Source organism: Phocoena sinus, chromosome 8, assembly GCF_008692025.1.
Source record: "Phocoena sinus isolate mPhoSin1 chromosome 8, mPhoSin1.pri, whole genome shotgun sequence".
In the NCBI taxonomy this organism is placed as follows: domain Eukaryota; kingdom Metazoa; phylum Chordata; class Mammalia; order Artiodactyla; family Phocoenidae; genus Phocoena; species Phocoena sinus.
The window spans coordinates 75,715,211-75,728,724 of record NC_045770.1 but is presented as its reverse complement, the minus strand read 5'-3'; the positions used below and the strand labels follow the sequence as shown (position 1 = coordinate 75,728,724).

The following is a 13,514-nucleotide window of genomic DNA, read 5'->3' as shown; positions in this document are numbered from 1 at the left end:
AACCCTAGAAAAAAAATATAGGTGGTAAGCTCCTTGACATCAGTCTTAGAGATAATTTTTGGATCTGACTCCAAAAGCAAATGCAATAAAAGCAAAAATAAATAAGCAGGATTACAACAAACTAAAACGTTTCTGCATATCAAAGGAAATCATTAACAAAATGAAAATGCAGCTTACTGAATGTGAGAAAATATTTGCAAGTCATATAACTAATAAGAGGTTAATACCCAAAATATATAAGGAACCCATACAACTCAACAGCAAAAAAATAAATAATACAATTTTTAAAAATGAGCAGAGGATCTGAATAAACATTTTTCCAAAGAAATACAGATGGCCAACAGGCACATGAAAAGACGTTTGGCATCATTAATCATCAGAGAAATGCAAATGAAAACCACAATGAGATATGAACTCACACTTGTCAGAATGGCTATCATCAGAAAGACAAGAAATAACAAGTGTTGGCAAGGATGTAAAGAAAAGGGAACCCCTGTCCACTGCGGATGGGAATATAAATTGGTACAGATACTACGGGAAAGAGTATGGAGATTCTTCAAAAAATTAAAAACAGAACTACCACAGGATGTGACAATTCTACTTCTGGTTATTTATCCAAAGAATATGAAAACACTAATTTGAAAAGATACATGCACCCATACGTTCACTGCAGCATTATTTACAATAGCCAAAATATGGAAACAACCTTAAGTATACATGAATGGATGATTAATAAATAAAATGTATATATATATATATTATATATATATGCAATGGAATACTTCTTAGTCATAAAAAAAGAATAAAATCTTGCCAATTGCTACCATCAATGGACCTTGAGGGTATTACATTAAGTGAAATAAGTCAGACAGAGAAAGACAAAAGACTGTATGATTTCACTTGTATGTTGAGTCTAAAAAACAAAACAAATGAACAAATAGAACAAAACTTACAAAGAACAGACTGGCGGTTGCCAGAGGAGAGGTGGCTGGAGGTAGGCAAAATGGGTGAAAGGTGTCAAGAGGTACAAACTTTCAGTTACAAATAAGTCATGGGGATGTAATTTATAGCAAAGTGACTATAGTCAATAGTATGGTATTGCATATTTGAAAGTTGCTAAGAGAATAAATCTTAAAAGCTATCATCACAAGGGACTTCCCTGAGGGTCCACTGGTTAAGACTTCACCTTCCAATGCAGGGGGTGCGGGTTCGATCCCTGGGGGGAAGCTAAGATCCCACATGCCTCGGGGCCAAAAAACCAAACCATAAAACAGAAGCAATATTGTAACAAATTCAATAAAGACTTTATAAAAATATAGGAGGCTTCACTGAAGCTGTTTTAAAAAAAGCTGTCATCACAAGAAAAAAAAATCTGTGACTTTGTATGATGATGGATGGTAATTAGACTTACTGTGGTGATATTTCACAGTGTATACAGATATGAATCATTATGTGTATACTTGAAATTAATATAATATGTCAATTATACCTCAGTAAAAATGCACTAATCACATACTACTAATAACTTTAACAAAAAAGCTAGCAAATATTATACCTGCATTATAGTCAAGCAAAGTATTAAGCCAAATACTATTATCTTGCATATCAAGTCTCAGCATTTCTGAGTTTATATCACAGAAAGCCTCAAAACAAATCCAAACTTATGGCTGCTCCCTTATAACATCCAGAAAGATTCAGTATTAAATCTGCATGAAACATGGAACTTGCTTTACTTACTTAAAAATGAACAGGTTGGAGGACAAAACATTAAGAATGTAGTATAAGTAAATAACTGGAGTACAAAGACCTAAGTATTCATATGAAGTGCATTTCTAACCTTGGCTCAATTTTTTGTTCTGACTTATAGGAGGCTAACACATATATTTACCTTACCTCATTTACTTCAAAAAAACGTTCTTCTCTACTGGCTCTTCTCTCTAAATTAAACAACAACAACAACAAAATCATGTTAAAATGGCCAACCAATCACAGTATGTTAAAAGTCTGCATAAGGAGAAAATAGGAATTCAAAATTTAAACAAAAGAAGTCCAAAGAAAATAATGTTGGAAGAAAACATCCAAGATCTTCCTGGAGCTAAGTTGTTCAAAACAAACTCAAAAGAATTCAGCACCAAAAACTGTCTATAATATAGAGGAAAATCATCAAATACTAATGTGTAGGTTATAATCTCACCCACTAAGAAATAAACTTAACTCTGATGAATACAGTTGTAATTCCATAGCCACACAACTGCTGAGAGGAAAACGTTCAGTAGGGATGTCCATCCCTATCTCTTTGTTCTCACCATGTGAGATTTATTATTCTATCAGTGTGTTTTCCTGGAACTGAACCACACTGGTTACAAGTAAAGTACTAACAGAGGACTACCAGTTTTAAATAGGCCAAATTACTTTCCTGACACAGATATCTTCATGATGGTTATGTGCTGAGTCATTTGGACTGAAATACATCTTCAAATAAGTTTCTGACGCTAAAAACTGTTAAATATAGAATTCTGATTCTTATTCTCTAGGGACTCCAATTTGCAAAACACTGAGAAATATTTCACAAGTCAAAAACTTGGGGGAGAAAATCACAATGGGAATGGAATAAAATATTGCTACCACTTAAGAGCCATCCACAGTAACTGTAATTTTAGGAAGTGTTAGTATATATTCTGAAAATACAGAAAATATAAACCTACCATTTGTATAGTTTTTTTTCTTTCCCAATTTTGTTTATTGTGATAAAATACACATAATATGAAATTTACCATATTAACCATTAACAAGCATACAGTCCAACAGTATTAAATTCATTCATAATATTGAGCAACCATCACCAACATCCATCTCAGAACTCTTTTCATCTTGTAAAACTGAAACACTATACCCATTACCAACTCCTCATTCTCCCCTTTCCCAGCCCCAGGCAACCACCATTCTACTTTCTGTCTCTATGATTTTGACTACCCTAAGTACCACATATAAGTGGAATCATGTAGTATTTTTCATTGTGTGAGTGGTTTATTTCACATAGCATGTCCTCAGGTTTCATCAATGCTATAGCATATGTCAGAATTTCCTGCCTTTTAAGGCTGAATAATATTCCATTGTATATGTATGCCACATTTTGCTTACCCATTCATCCACTGATGGACACTTCTGTTGCTTCCACATTTAGCTGCTGTGAATAATGCTGCTATCTACATGGGTGTACAAATATCTCCAAGATCCTGCTTTCAATTCTTTTGGGTATATACACAAGGTGGAATTGCTAGATCATATGGTAATTCTTTTTTTAATTTTTTAAGGAATCACCATACTGTACCATTTTACATTTCCACCAAGAGTGCACCAGATTTCCAATTACTCCACATCCTCTCCAACTTTTGTATTTTTTTCTTTTTGATAGTAGGCATCCTAGTGGATTTGAGGTGGTACCTCTTTGTAGTTTTGATTTGCATTCCCCTAATGATTATGATGTTGAGTATCTTTTCATGTTCTTCTTGGCCATTTTTATATCTTCTTTATAGAAATGCCTATTCAAGTCCTTTGCCCATTTTTAAATCAAGTTGTTTGGTTTTTTATCATTGAGTTTTAGGAGTTCTCTAACTGGATCAGATATATGATTTGCTCACATTTTATCCCATTCTGTGGTTTGCCTTTTTACTTTACTTGCAGTGCCTTTTTTTTTTTTTTTTTTTTTTTTGCAGTGTCTTTTGAGGCACAATTTTTTTTCATATTTGTGAGGTCAATTTGTCTATTTTTCTTTTCTTGCCTGTGCCTTTGGTGTCATATCCAAGAAACCACTGTCAAATCCAATGTCATGAAATTTTGTCCTATGTTTCCTTCTAAGAGTTTTATAGTTTTATGCTTACATTTAGGTCTTTGATCCATTCTGAGTTAATTTTTGTATATGGTGTTAGGTAAGGACCCAACTTCACTTTTTTGCACGTGGATATCCAAATTTCCCAGCATCATTTATTGAAAAGACTGACCTTTCCCCATTTAATGGCCTTGTCATCCTTGTAAAAAATAATTTGACCATATACATGCAAGAGTTTATTTCTGGGCTCTCTATTCTAGTCCATTGGTCTATATATCTGTCTTTATGCCAGTACCATACAACTTTGATAACTGTAGCTTTGTAGTTAATTTTGAAATCAGTGGGTCATTCAGCTTTGTTCTTTTTCAAGATTGATTGGCTATTTGGGGTCCCTTGAGAGTCCATATGAATTTTAGGATGGATTTTCCTATTTCTACAAAAAAACATAATTAAAATTTTGATAGGGATAGCACTGAATCTATAAATCACTTTGGTGGTATTGACATCTCAACAATATTAAGTCTTCTAATCCATGAACAAGAGATGTGTTTGCATGTATTTATGACTTTTAAAATTTCTCTCAGCAATGTTTTGTAGTCTTATTTGTACAAGTCATCACATTCTTGGTTAATTTATTCTTAAGTATCTAATTATTTTTGATACTAATGTAAAAAAATTTCCTTAATTTCCTCTTCAGATTGTTCATTGTTTATATACAAAAATGCAGCTGATTTTTGTATGTTGACTTCATATTATGATACTTTATAAATGTTGACTGCATTTATAGTTCTAACAGGTTTTTTATGGAATTTTTTAGGGTTTGCTAAATAAAAGATCATATCATCTGTGAACAGAGGCAATTTTAATTCTTCCTTTCCAATTTGGATGTCTTTTATTCCTTTTTCTTGCCTAACTGTTCTGGGTAGAACTTCCAGTACTATGTCAAATAGAAGTGGAAAAGTGGATATCCTTGGTAAATACCAATAAACTTAACTCACATACACAAAAGCTCTTTGAAGTTTCTAATGATTGTTAAGAGTATAAAGGGGTTCTGAGATCAAAAAGTTTAAAAATGCTATCTTAGGTATAAACTCAGTAGAAATACATGCACTATGGGAACGTACAAGAATGTTCATAACAGTATTATTGGGGTTAACTAGAAAATCAACATCACCTCAAATATCCAGAAATAGTAAAATGGATCAATACAATGTGGTATAATCATACCACGTTTTATAGTTAGCAACAAAAGTGAATTAATTACATGCAAAAACATAGATAAATCTCCCAAAAATAGTTCAGCAAAAAAGGCAGAAATATTTAGTAATATTTCAGTTATATAAAGTTAGCTATGCAAAACCAAAGTATGTAACTTAGGGATGAACAGTTAAGGGTAGATGTTGTTGGGATACAATTCTCCTTGAGTCTTTCAAGTTTCTGCACATCTTGCAAATGAGACACGGACTGCCCTTTGTTCTAGATTATCTTTTCAAGGATCTTTGCTGAGATAGTGATAGAGACTCCTTCAGGAGCAAAGCACACATTTGCTTACAGTCTTGGAAGACTGGATCAGTGTCTCCCTCCAGAGCAAAGGGAAGGCAAATTACTGACCAATAAAAAAGACTCAAGCTCCCTAAGCTCAGATTGCTCTCCTGTACTGCAAACCACCCACCGAATGTGCAGGCCCTCTCTGCATTGATCTGTGGCAACTTGGGCTCAAGAAACTGGAACACGCTGCTACTCACCCTATTGTTAATGCTGTGAATAGTAAACTGTCCTTTGTCTCTGATCCAGGTGTCTCATATCTTCTACCAGTAACCATGAAATTGTAACAGATTACTTGGTTAACTTCCATGTGCGGTAAAATCTCAGACTTTTCACAGCTCTTGACATTGATCATCAGTATAATATTGATAATGACAGTGGTGATAATGGCTAACATGTATTGATTTTCTGTTGTTTAAGAAATTTACAGTACAGTAGAGGAGACAGGCCAAAAATTGTGATAAATGCTATAAAAAAGACAAAAAGAGCAAAGAGAGAGGGAGAGAGAAACAGGGAGGGGTGCAAGTTAGACATGAGAAAATCTCTCTGAGGGAGTAAAGTTTATACTGAGATGTGAAAATTGAGAGGATACAAGTCATATAAGAACACATAAAGGCTATGAGACAGGAACAGTTTTAGGTGTTGAAAGAAACGAAGGTCAAGCTAGAGATGAGTAGGTAAATGGCAGAGAGGCCTGAGAAGATGTTGGACAGGCATGGAGTGGGAGACAGTTTGTGGAGGGCCTTGTATGCCTGTATTTTTTTCTAAGAGAAATAGTAAGCCACAAAAAAAGCTTTTAAATAGAATTTACATTTCAATTTTATGAAAAGCACTAGTTGCTGACTGGAGAATGGGTTAAAAGAAAGTAAGAACGGAGAAAGGAAACAAATTATGAGGTTGCTGCAATGAATCACAAGAGATGATGGCAGTCTGGCCTGGAGTTGCAACAGTGCAAATGAAGGCACATAAATGGATTTTAGATATTTGAGTAAAAATTGGAAACAAACTGCTATCAAATTTCAGATGTGCAGGTGGAGAGACAAAGAAGATTAAAGACTCCTAGGCTTGAGCAATTTGAGATTTCATTTAATGAAATAGGGAAGATTATTAATGGTGGGCAATTAACACAGCAGATGCTGGCTCCCCACAAATATCCTTTCTCTTCCTTGTTCTTTACTAACAAAATACTAATTATATGGTACAGCAAAGAGCTCTAGCAAAAAAAGAACAAAAACCAAAAAACGAAAAAACACATTTCCTAGCCTCATTGCAACTTAAGAATATGACATAAATTCAGAGTTACCAAATATCACATAAATGGCATTAATGTCTATCTCCTAAGATATGTGCAAGCATCAAATGAAAAATATGCGTGTAAATTGCTTCACGCAGTCATTGGCACAGAAGTGATCAATGAATATTAGTTATTCTTGTTGATATTGCTATTATTATTAGGATATATTCTATTCTTTCATTAATTTTCATAACTGTTTAAAATTCTTTGGGATGAGTTTTAGAGTGTCAGAATAAAGATGAAAGAATATCTTTTGTTTTTTGTTGCAAGGTCTATTAAAAAGTTAATAGCTAGCAAAGCTTGAAAACTAACAAACTGTAGCTACAGCCATATCACAACTTTTCTGAGTACAGGTTTTCTCATCTAAAAGATTAAAAATATAAGTAAAAATTATTTGAAAAATATAAAATATTATACAGTACCATCATCGAAGGGTTTTACCCATGAATACTGTCTAGATGTACAGCTCAAAATTCCATAATGTCTTGACCACCTCTCATTGGACTTTCCAATAAAAAGGAAAGCAATCTAGCAAACTCTTATAATGAGTTGATAAAGAACAGGATTCTAAGGAATACATGCTTTGTCTCTCAACGTATTGTACTTGCACACTGACGTAAGGAGGCTTTTATTTTCTTGAGGGCAAAAACAGTCACTATTGTGCATAGAACTAAATATAGTTCCAAGCACAGAGCAAACTAACGCACACCTTAAGCTAGAGTTACAGAGTATTTTATAATTCTGTATTTTAGAAAATAAAGTAGAAAAACTGGAAGCATTAACCCCTCCTTCCTCTAATTATTTTTGCTGCATTTAACATAAAACACCTACTTAAAAAATATTTTCAAACTGCTATCAGAACTTGATGCAATGCGTTTATTCGAGAATGTGGAAAGGGGTCAATACAGTTCCTCCAGATTATCTCCTGTCCATACTAGTTCTCTCTTACGCTTTCACCTTTCAACTTGCTGCTTCCTCGCCCTGGATCTAACAACAGTGTCTTTTTAGTCTAATTCTTGCTTATTTTTCACTTTATATCAGTTTTGACATCCTCCTTTCAAGCCTTGCCTGAAACCTCCTCATCTGCCTCACAGTTAGCCTCTTCCCTGCCCCCATACCACCCTGAACTTAAGCCCTTTGTGGGTACCTAGCCCAATTATACCTTCCTCCACAAGACTGCAAGCTCCCTGAGAGCCATGTAGAGCACACTTTGTAAACCGTATCCCTTTCTGAAAGCAGAAAGATTAAAGAAGATAGATGTATTTCCTCACACACCATGCTCCCTCTGACACATAGTGCTCACTAACTCACTCTCTCACATACACACGCAATCAGATGTTCACACATGCCATAGACTCAGATACACTTTCACACTCACTCAGAGTATAAAGATGAAGAAACTGTGCATAATCTCCAAACCTCTGTCAAAACAGAGGCCTATCTGAAGAGGCAAGATTTGGAGCCAACAACTCTAGATCGGCTTCTCATTATTCCTGCAACTTCCTCTAAAGTCAATAGAATTGACTGTACTTTTCCTGTGGGCTAGAAACCAGAACTACCAAGGGTTTAATATCAATCACTATGAAGAATCATAAAATAGGAGCTAAAATTTAAGCCAGCCCAAAGACAGCTTGGAGTTTTCACTGAAAGCACATTACTAAGAATACACACTGCAACAAACCCAGAACCCAAAAATAGCCCTTGCATTTACCAAATGGTCTTCTCAGTTTACACTTCTTCCAGCAGCATAAAATAACATATATGCAATCAAATATTCATATTACTAAAGGATAGGTGGTTTGGTTAAATACGATGCTTGATGTAGATGTAAAGATGCAAGCAATTTTATATTAAATTTTAAAACTGCCTTTTCCAATGTTAAACCCTTAAACTTTCTTTTCCAATGCTGAATGTGTCATAAATCAGCCAAAGAAAGAATATTTCAAATCAGAACTTCCTTACAATGTCAACCAGTCAATAGTTCAATTTCAGCAACATTGATATTTTACTAGCAGTGTTTCTTTACATAACTATTTAAATGGTCTATTACACATTGCCCTTATAATTTCATTTTAAAAATTATTAGATTGTGGGAAAACAGCTAATTGGAGATCACTGATTGCTTAAATGTTCAACTGTTAAGAAAATAAACTGATAGAATATGACAAATCCTAGAAACATCTATTATGTCTGAAATACACAATGTTAACATTCTCTCTCCCGGAAGAAATTTTATCACATGTAAATCAATTGTTTAACTTCCTCATATTTACTCTTCAAAGGTGATTTAGGAACTACATAATACACAGATCCAGGTTTACCTATATTGGGGAGTTTACTCTAAGAAATCCATTTATATTTTAAAACACAGGAATAAAAGTAGCTCTTAAAAATTCATGCTGTGGAACCTAGTATTGTTCAGCCTTCTGCAACCAACACTTTTGTTTTCATAACTGTGTCATTAAACTCCAGAAACATATATTTAGAACTGGGTTTCCAAAAATCCACGTGACTGTCAATGTTAAAAAATATATCCTCATTGCAATGCACTTTTCATATAACCCTTGAAGTAACAGAAATCCTAATAATGGGCAATAAAACCAACTCAGCAAATTAATCAACATATTGAAAGACATTTAGAAAAGTAAGAGTCATCTGAGTGGGCTGGACCACCCTGCTCCTTAGGCTCTGCTTGTACCAATGCCACTGTCTTCTGCTATTTGGATTCTGGATCTATGAACAAAACAGGTTATAGGAATTTGGGCAGGATGCATTCATGAGACCCAACCATCAAATACATGTATTCCACATTAATATCCTTTTCTCCTACCTCCACCCAAATCAGAGGCAAAGCTTTTATCACAACAAGAGGAAATATAAATCAATTACAAAAGTCTTTGCCAAGAAAAGGGGAACTGAAATTACTTCAGGAAAAGTTCTAAAACCTTCCTGGGATGGACTGATACTTCAGTATGACCTCAAGCTGAAGTAACACTGATTTACGTATACATTCTAGTAAGCAAAATTATCCTGAGGCTAAAGTAGATCTTCTAACATCTGAGAGAGAGTAATGGTCAATCTCTGTAATGCAATATTGATATATTTTTTCCTTCATTATATGTATAAAGTTACATACTCCACATTTTTTCCCTCCACTCTTCCTTCAATGAAGAATATATTTCTCATAGCTTTACTTCAGAAGGACTGATAAGTAAATACTGAATGCTTCAAATGAAAAAAAAATCTATTGCTTCAGGTTACTGAAATTACAATAGGAAATAATTCTCTGCAAAGGAGTAAATCACTGAATAAGTACAGAATAGGACTTCTAATCTTATTTGTCTAAAAGACATTTGACTTCTTCTGCACACTGAACATCAATCATTTTCCCTAACAAGTTTACTGCATTATTTAGCAGAGCCGTTAGTCAAAGTTTAAAGTTTTCAATAGTTGTATTTCCCTCTATCTTTAAATTATTTTTTGTTTAAAAAAGGGGGAGTTGCTTCAAGTGACACCATCAAGAACATGGAGAGAGAACCCACCAAATGGAAGAAAATATTTGCAAATCATATACACTGAATATATAAAGAACACTTACAACACAATAATTAAAAGGCAAATAACTCAACTTTTTAAATGGGCAAAGGATCTGAAGACATTTCTCCAATGAAGATATATGAATGGTCAATAAGCACTGAAAAATGTACTTAACACATTTAGTCACTGAAACAAAGGAAATCAAAACCACATTGAGATAGCATTTCACAACCACTAGGGTTGCTATAAATAAAAAAGACAGACAATAACAAATGTTAGTGAAGATGTGGAGAAATTGGAACTGTTATATATTACTGGCGAAAATATGAAAAGTGATGCAGACGCTTGGAAAACAGTTTGGCAGTTTCTCAAAATATTTTATATACAGCTACCATATGATTCAGCAATTCCACTCCTAGGTGTATACCCAAGAAAGATAGAAACATATTTTCATACAAAATCTTGCAATAAATCTTCATAGCAGCATTATTCACAGTAGCCAAGAAAGTGGAAATAATCCAAATGTGCACCAATTGATGAATGGATAAAATGTGGATATATCTATACAATGGAAAATTATTTGGCAATAAAAAGGAATAATGCACTGATACAAGTTACAACATGGACGAACTTCAAAAACACTATGCTAAGAGAAAGAAGCCAGTTACAAAGACCACATATTGTATGAGTCTGTTTACATGAAGTGTCCAGAATAGGCAAATCTAGAGAGACAGTAAATAGACTAGAGGCTGCCTAGAGCTGAGGGTAGGGGAAGGGGGGGTGGGGGGAGGAGGAATGACTACTAAGAGGTTTCTATTTGGGGTGATGAGAATGTTCTAAAATTAGATTATGGTGATCACAAAATTGTAAATATACCAAAATTTGAATTGTACGTTTTAAATGGGTGACTTTAATTGTATGTAAATAAAGTATATCTCAAGCTGTTAAGAAAGGGGAGGAGGATGCAATAACGCACTTTATTTCTTGGTGTCTTTGAAGACTAAATAGTATGACTTCTTAGATCATTCATCACTTAAAAAAAACCGTTTCCATGTTTAGATCTAACACTAAACAAGACATGAAAGTAGAGTGTCATTGAGAGAACTGAGTATCATTGAGGGCCCTGGAGATAGACCCAGAAAAATACATGCATTTTCAGGAAAATGCGTGTACTAAAACAGACCCACAGAATACAGGTCCGGGGTGACCACACGGGAGTTTCCAGGGGTTGGCCTTCTCTCTGTTCCGTCCTGTCCCAGAGGGCTTGGTATTTCCCTGGACCCACACCTGTTTAGCTTCTGGCCGGTTCCTGGGGCCTCAGGCATGGCTCAGGAAGAAAGTCCAAGTATCATGGGTACTGGGAGACGGGAAACCCCGAAGCAAACAATGGGCAAACATTTTTCAACGGAACTAAAGATTCAATGAAAGCTCGTAAAACAACATCATCCCCAAGTGCATAAGAATCTCAAACTGATGGACCTTAGGGTTCGGTCTGCCCTTCCATAATTAACGATAATCTCAAAGCTTGAGCAGTAATCGGCGAATAGAAAGGGGCAACAAGACTCGAGGGCCAGCTCCGCACACAGGGAACTGCTGTCATGCGCCCTAAGCTTAGGCTCTCTCGATGGGAGACTCCTTCTTTCCTCCGCCTGGGTGCAGAGGCCCGAGCACCTCAGTTCACTCGCCCGGCGTGCTCGCCTCGCCTCCCTGCACTGTGCGACCGCTCCGCGGCGTCCAGAGGAGCAAGGAGGGCGGTCTCGAAACCGCACGGGTGTCTCTGCACAGGTGCTGGCCTCGCGGGAGCAGCCCGAAAAAATCCCCGGCCCGGGCAGGGAGTGTTCGCCTGCAGTCCCTGTCTCGCGCAGAGCAAGCCGCTACGCGAACATCCCCGGGATCCGGGCCGCAGGGCCGCCAACGTCCCCCAGGGTCCCCGCGCCTAGACTGGCGCGGTCCACTCACGGAGCCCGACCCGCCACCCCGCCGGCTCCTACCTTCCTCCTGCACCATTTCCAGGACATTCGGGTCACCCATCTTCGTCAGCTCGTTGATGACACTGTTCGACCGCTGCGACTGGAAGCGAGATGTGGCCTGGAGACTGAATCTGACCACGGGCCGCCGCACTTGCGCCGGGATCAAGAGATCCTCTTTATAACCCTCATTCTCCTCGGATTCCACCAGCGTCGGGGGCTTCAGCCAGCTGGGCTTCTTCTCCAGCCGGTACCTCCAGTCGACCTGGCCCTTGACCCTCGGCTTCACCGCCCTCTCCCAGTACGTTTCCTGGGACGTGCCGGCCTGCTGGTCTCCCGGCTTCCACGAGCCCTGTCTCCTCTGGCTCCCTGGCCGCTCCTCTTTTGAGTCCGCCAGGGCGCTCTCTCCCCGCCTCTCTCTACTCCTCCCCAAGTCCTCCACCGGGGCCTCTATCTCCCCGCCCCCCGGCCCGCCGGGCTCCAGGCCAGCCCGCCCCTCTTCGCTCCTGCCCTCTGACTCACTCGGCCCCGGCTCCGCCGCCTCCTGTCCCGCTTTGGGGCCCGCTGTCCCCCGAGCCCCTCGGCCTGGCAGCTCCCTTCTCAACAGGCCTTGCTGGTCCCATCCCACTGGGTTGGCCCTCGTCCCGGGCTCCTGGTTCTCCCGGTTCTCCCGGGCTGCCGCCTCCCCTCTCTCTGAACTATCCTCCGGTGCCAGCCGACGGGCCAGCTGCGTCCTCAGCCAGTTGGCCTGGTCCTCTTCCATCTGCCCAGCCCTCCGCCTAGAATAGACGGCACTCGAAGAGAACCCTTTTCCAGTTGAGGAGTTATTTTTTGTCGGGTGAGAAAAACCCCTCCTTCCTTAAGGCGACCCCCACCCCCTTAAGGCCCGCGCGTAGCCAGGTCTCCAAGGTTCTAGCAACCCCTTCCCTCCCGAGTCCTGCGCGTGGGTATTAACTTCGCAGCTGAAAGGGCCCGCTTCCGGGGCGCAAACGCGATTTCTAACACAGTTGGTGGAAAGTCAAACATGTTTGTCGTGAATTCGAATTCAGTCTCTGCTCATTAAAAGTTGGATGGCATTGGTCAAGTTTCTATAAGCCTAACAGTAGCCACCTAAGGGACTTTTAAGGGTCACATTATACAGTGCGGGCATAATGTGTTAAAATTTTAGCTGCTATCAAGACTAACCCATTTTCCATTGAGCCCTGCTCAAAGTGTGTCTTAGTGCCTTGAGAACTTCAACCTCAGGCAGAGCGAATGGTCACACTCTTCACAGGCTCCTCTGAATTGGTTCTAGATTTTTGAGACCTTATCAATTGCCACCTCCCCAATAATTGGGAGATAA

At 38.1% G+C, this 13,514-nt stretch overlaps 1 protein-coding gene across 1 annotated transcript in view; it reads right to left on the bottom strand.

The window, feature by feature from the left end:
* ANO5 (anoctamin 5) overlaps positions 1 to 12,589 on the bottom strand; it is a 98,839-nt gene extending 86,250 nt beyond the window's left edge. The window contains exons 1-2 of the mRNA XM_032640866.1: positions 12,197 to 12,589; positions 1,894 to 1,937 (exon numbers count right to left, since the gene is read on the bottom strand). Coding sequence (XP_032496757.1) covers positions 1,894 to 1,937; positions 12,197 to 12,236 — 84 coding nt within the window. The 5' untranslated portion in view covers positions 12,237 to 12,589. The remainder of the gene's footprint in view (positions 1 to 1,893; positions 1,938 to 12,196) is intronic.
* Between the last annotated feature and the right edge of the window lie 925 nt (positions 12,590 to 13,514).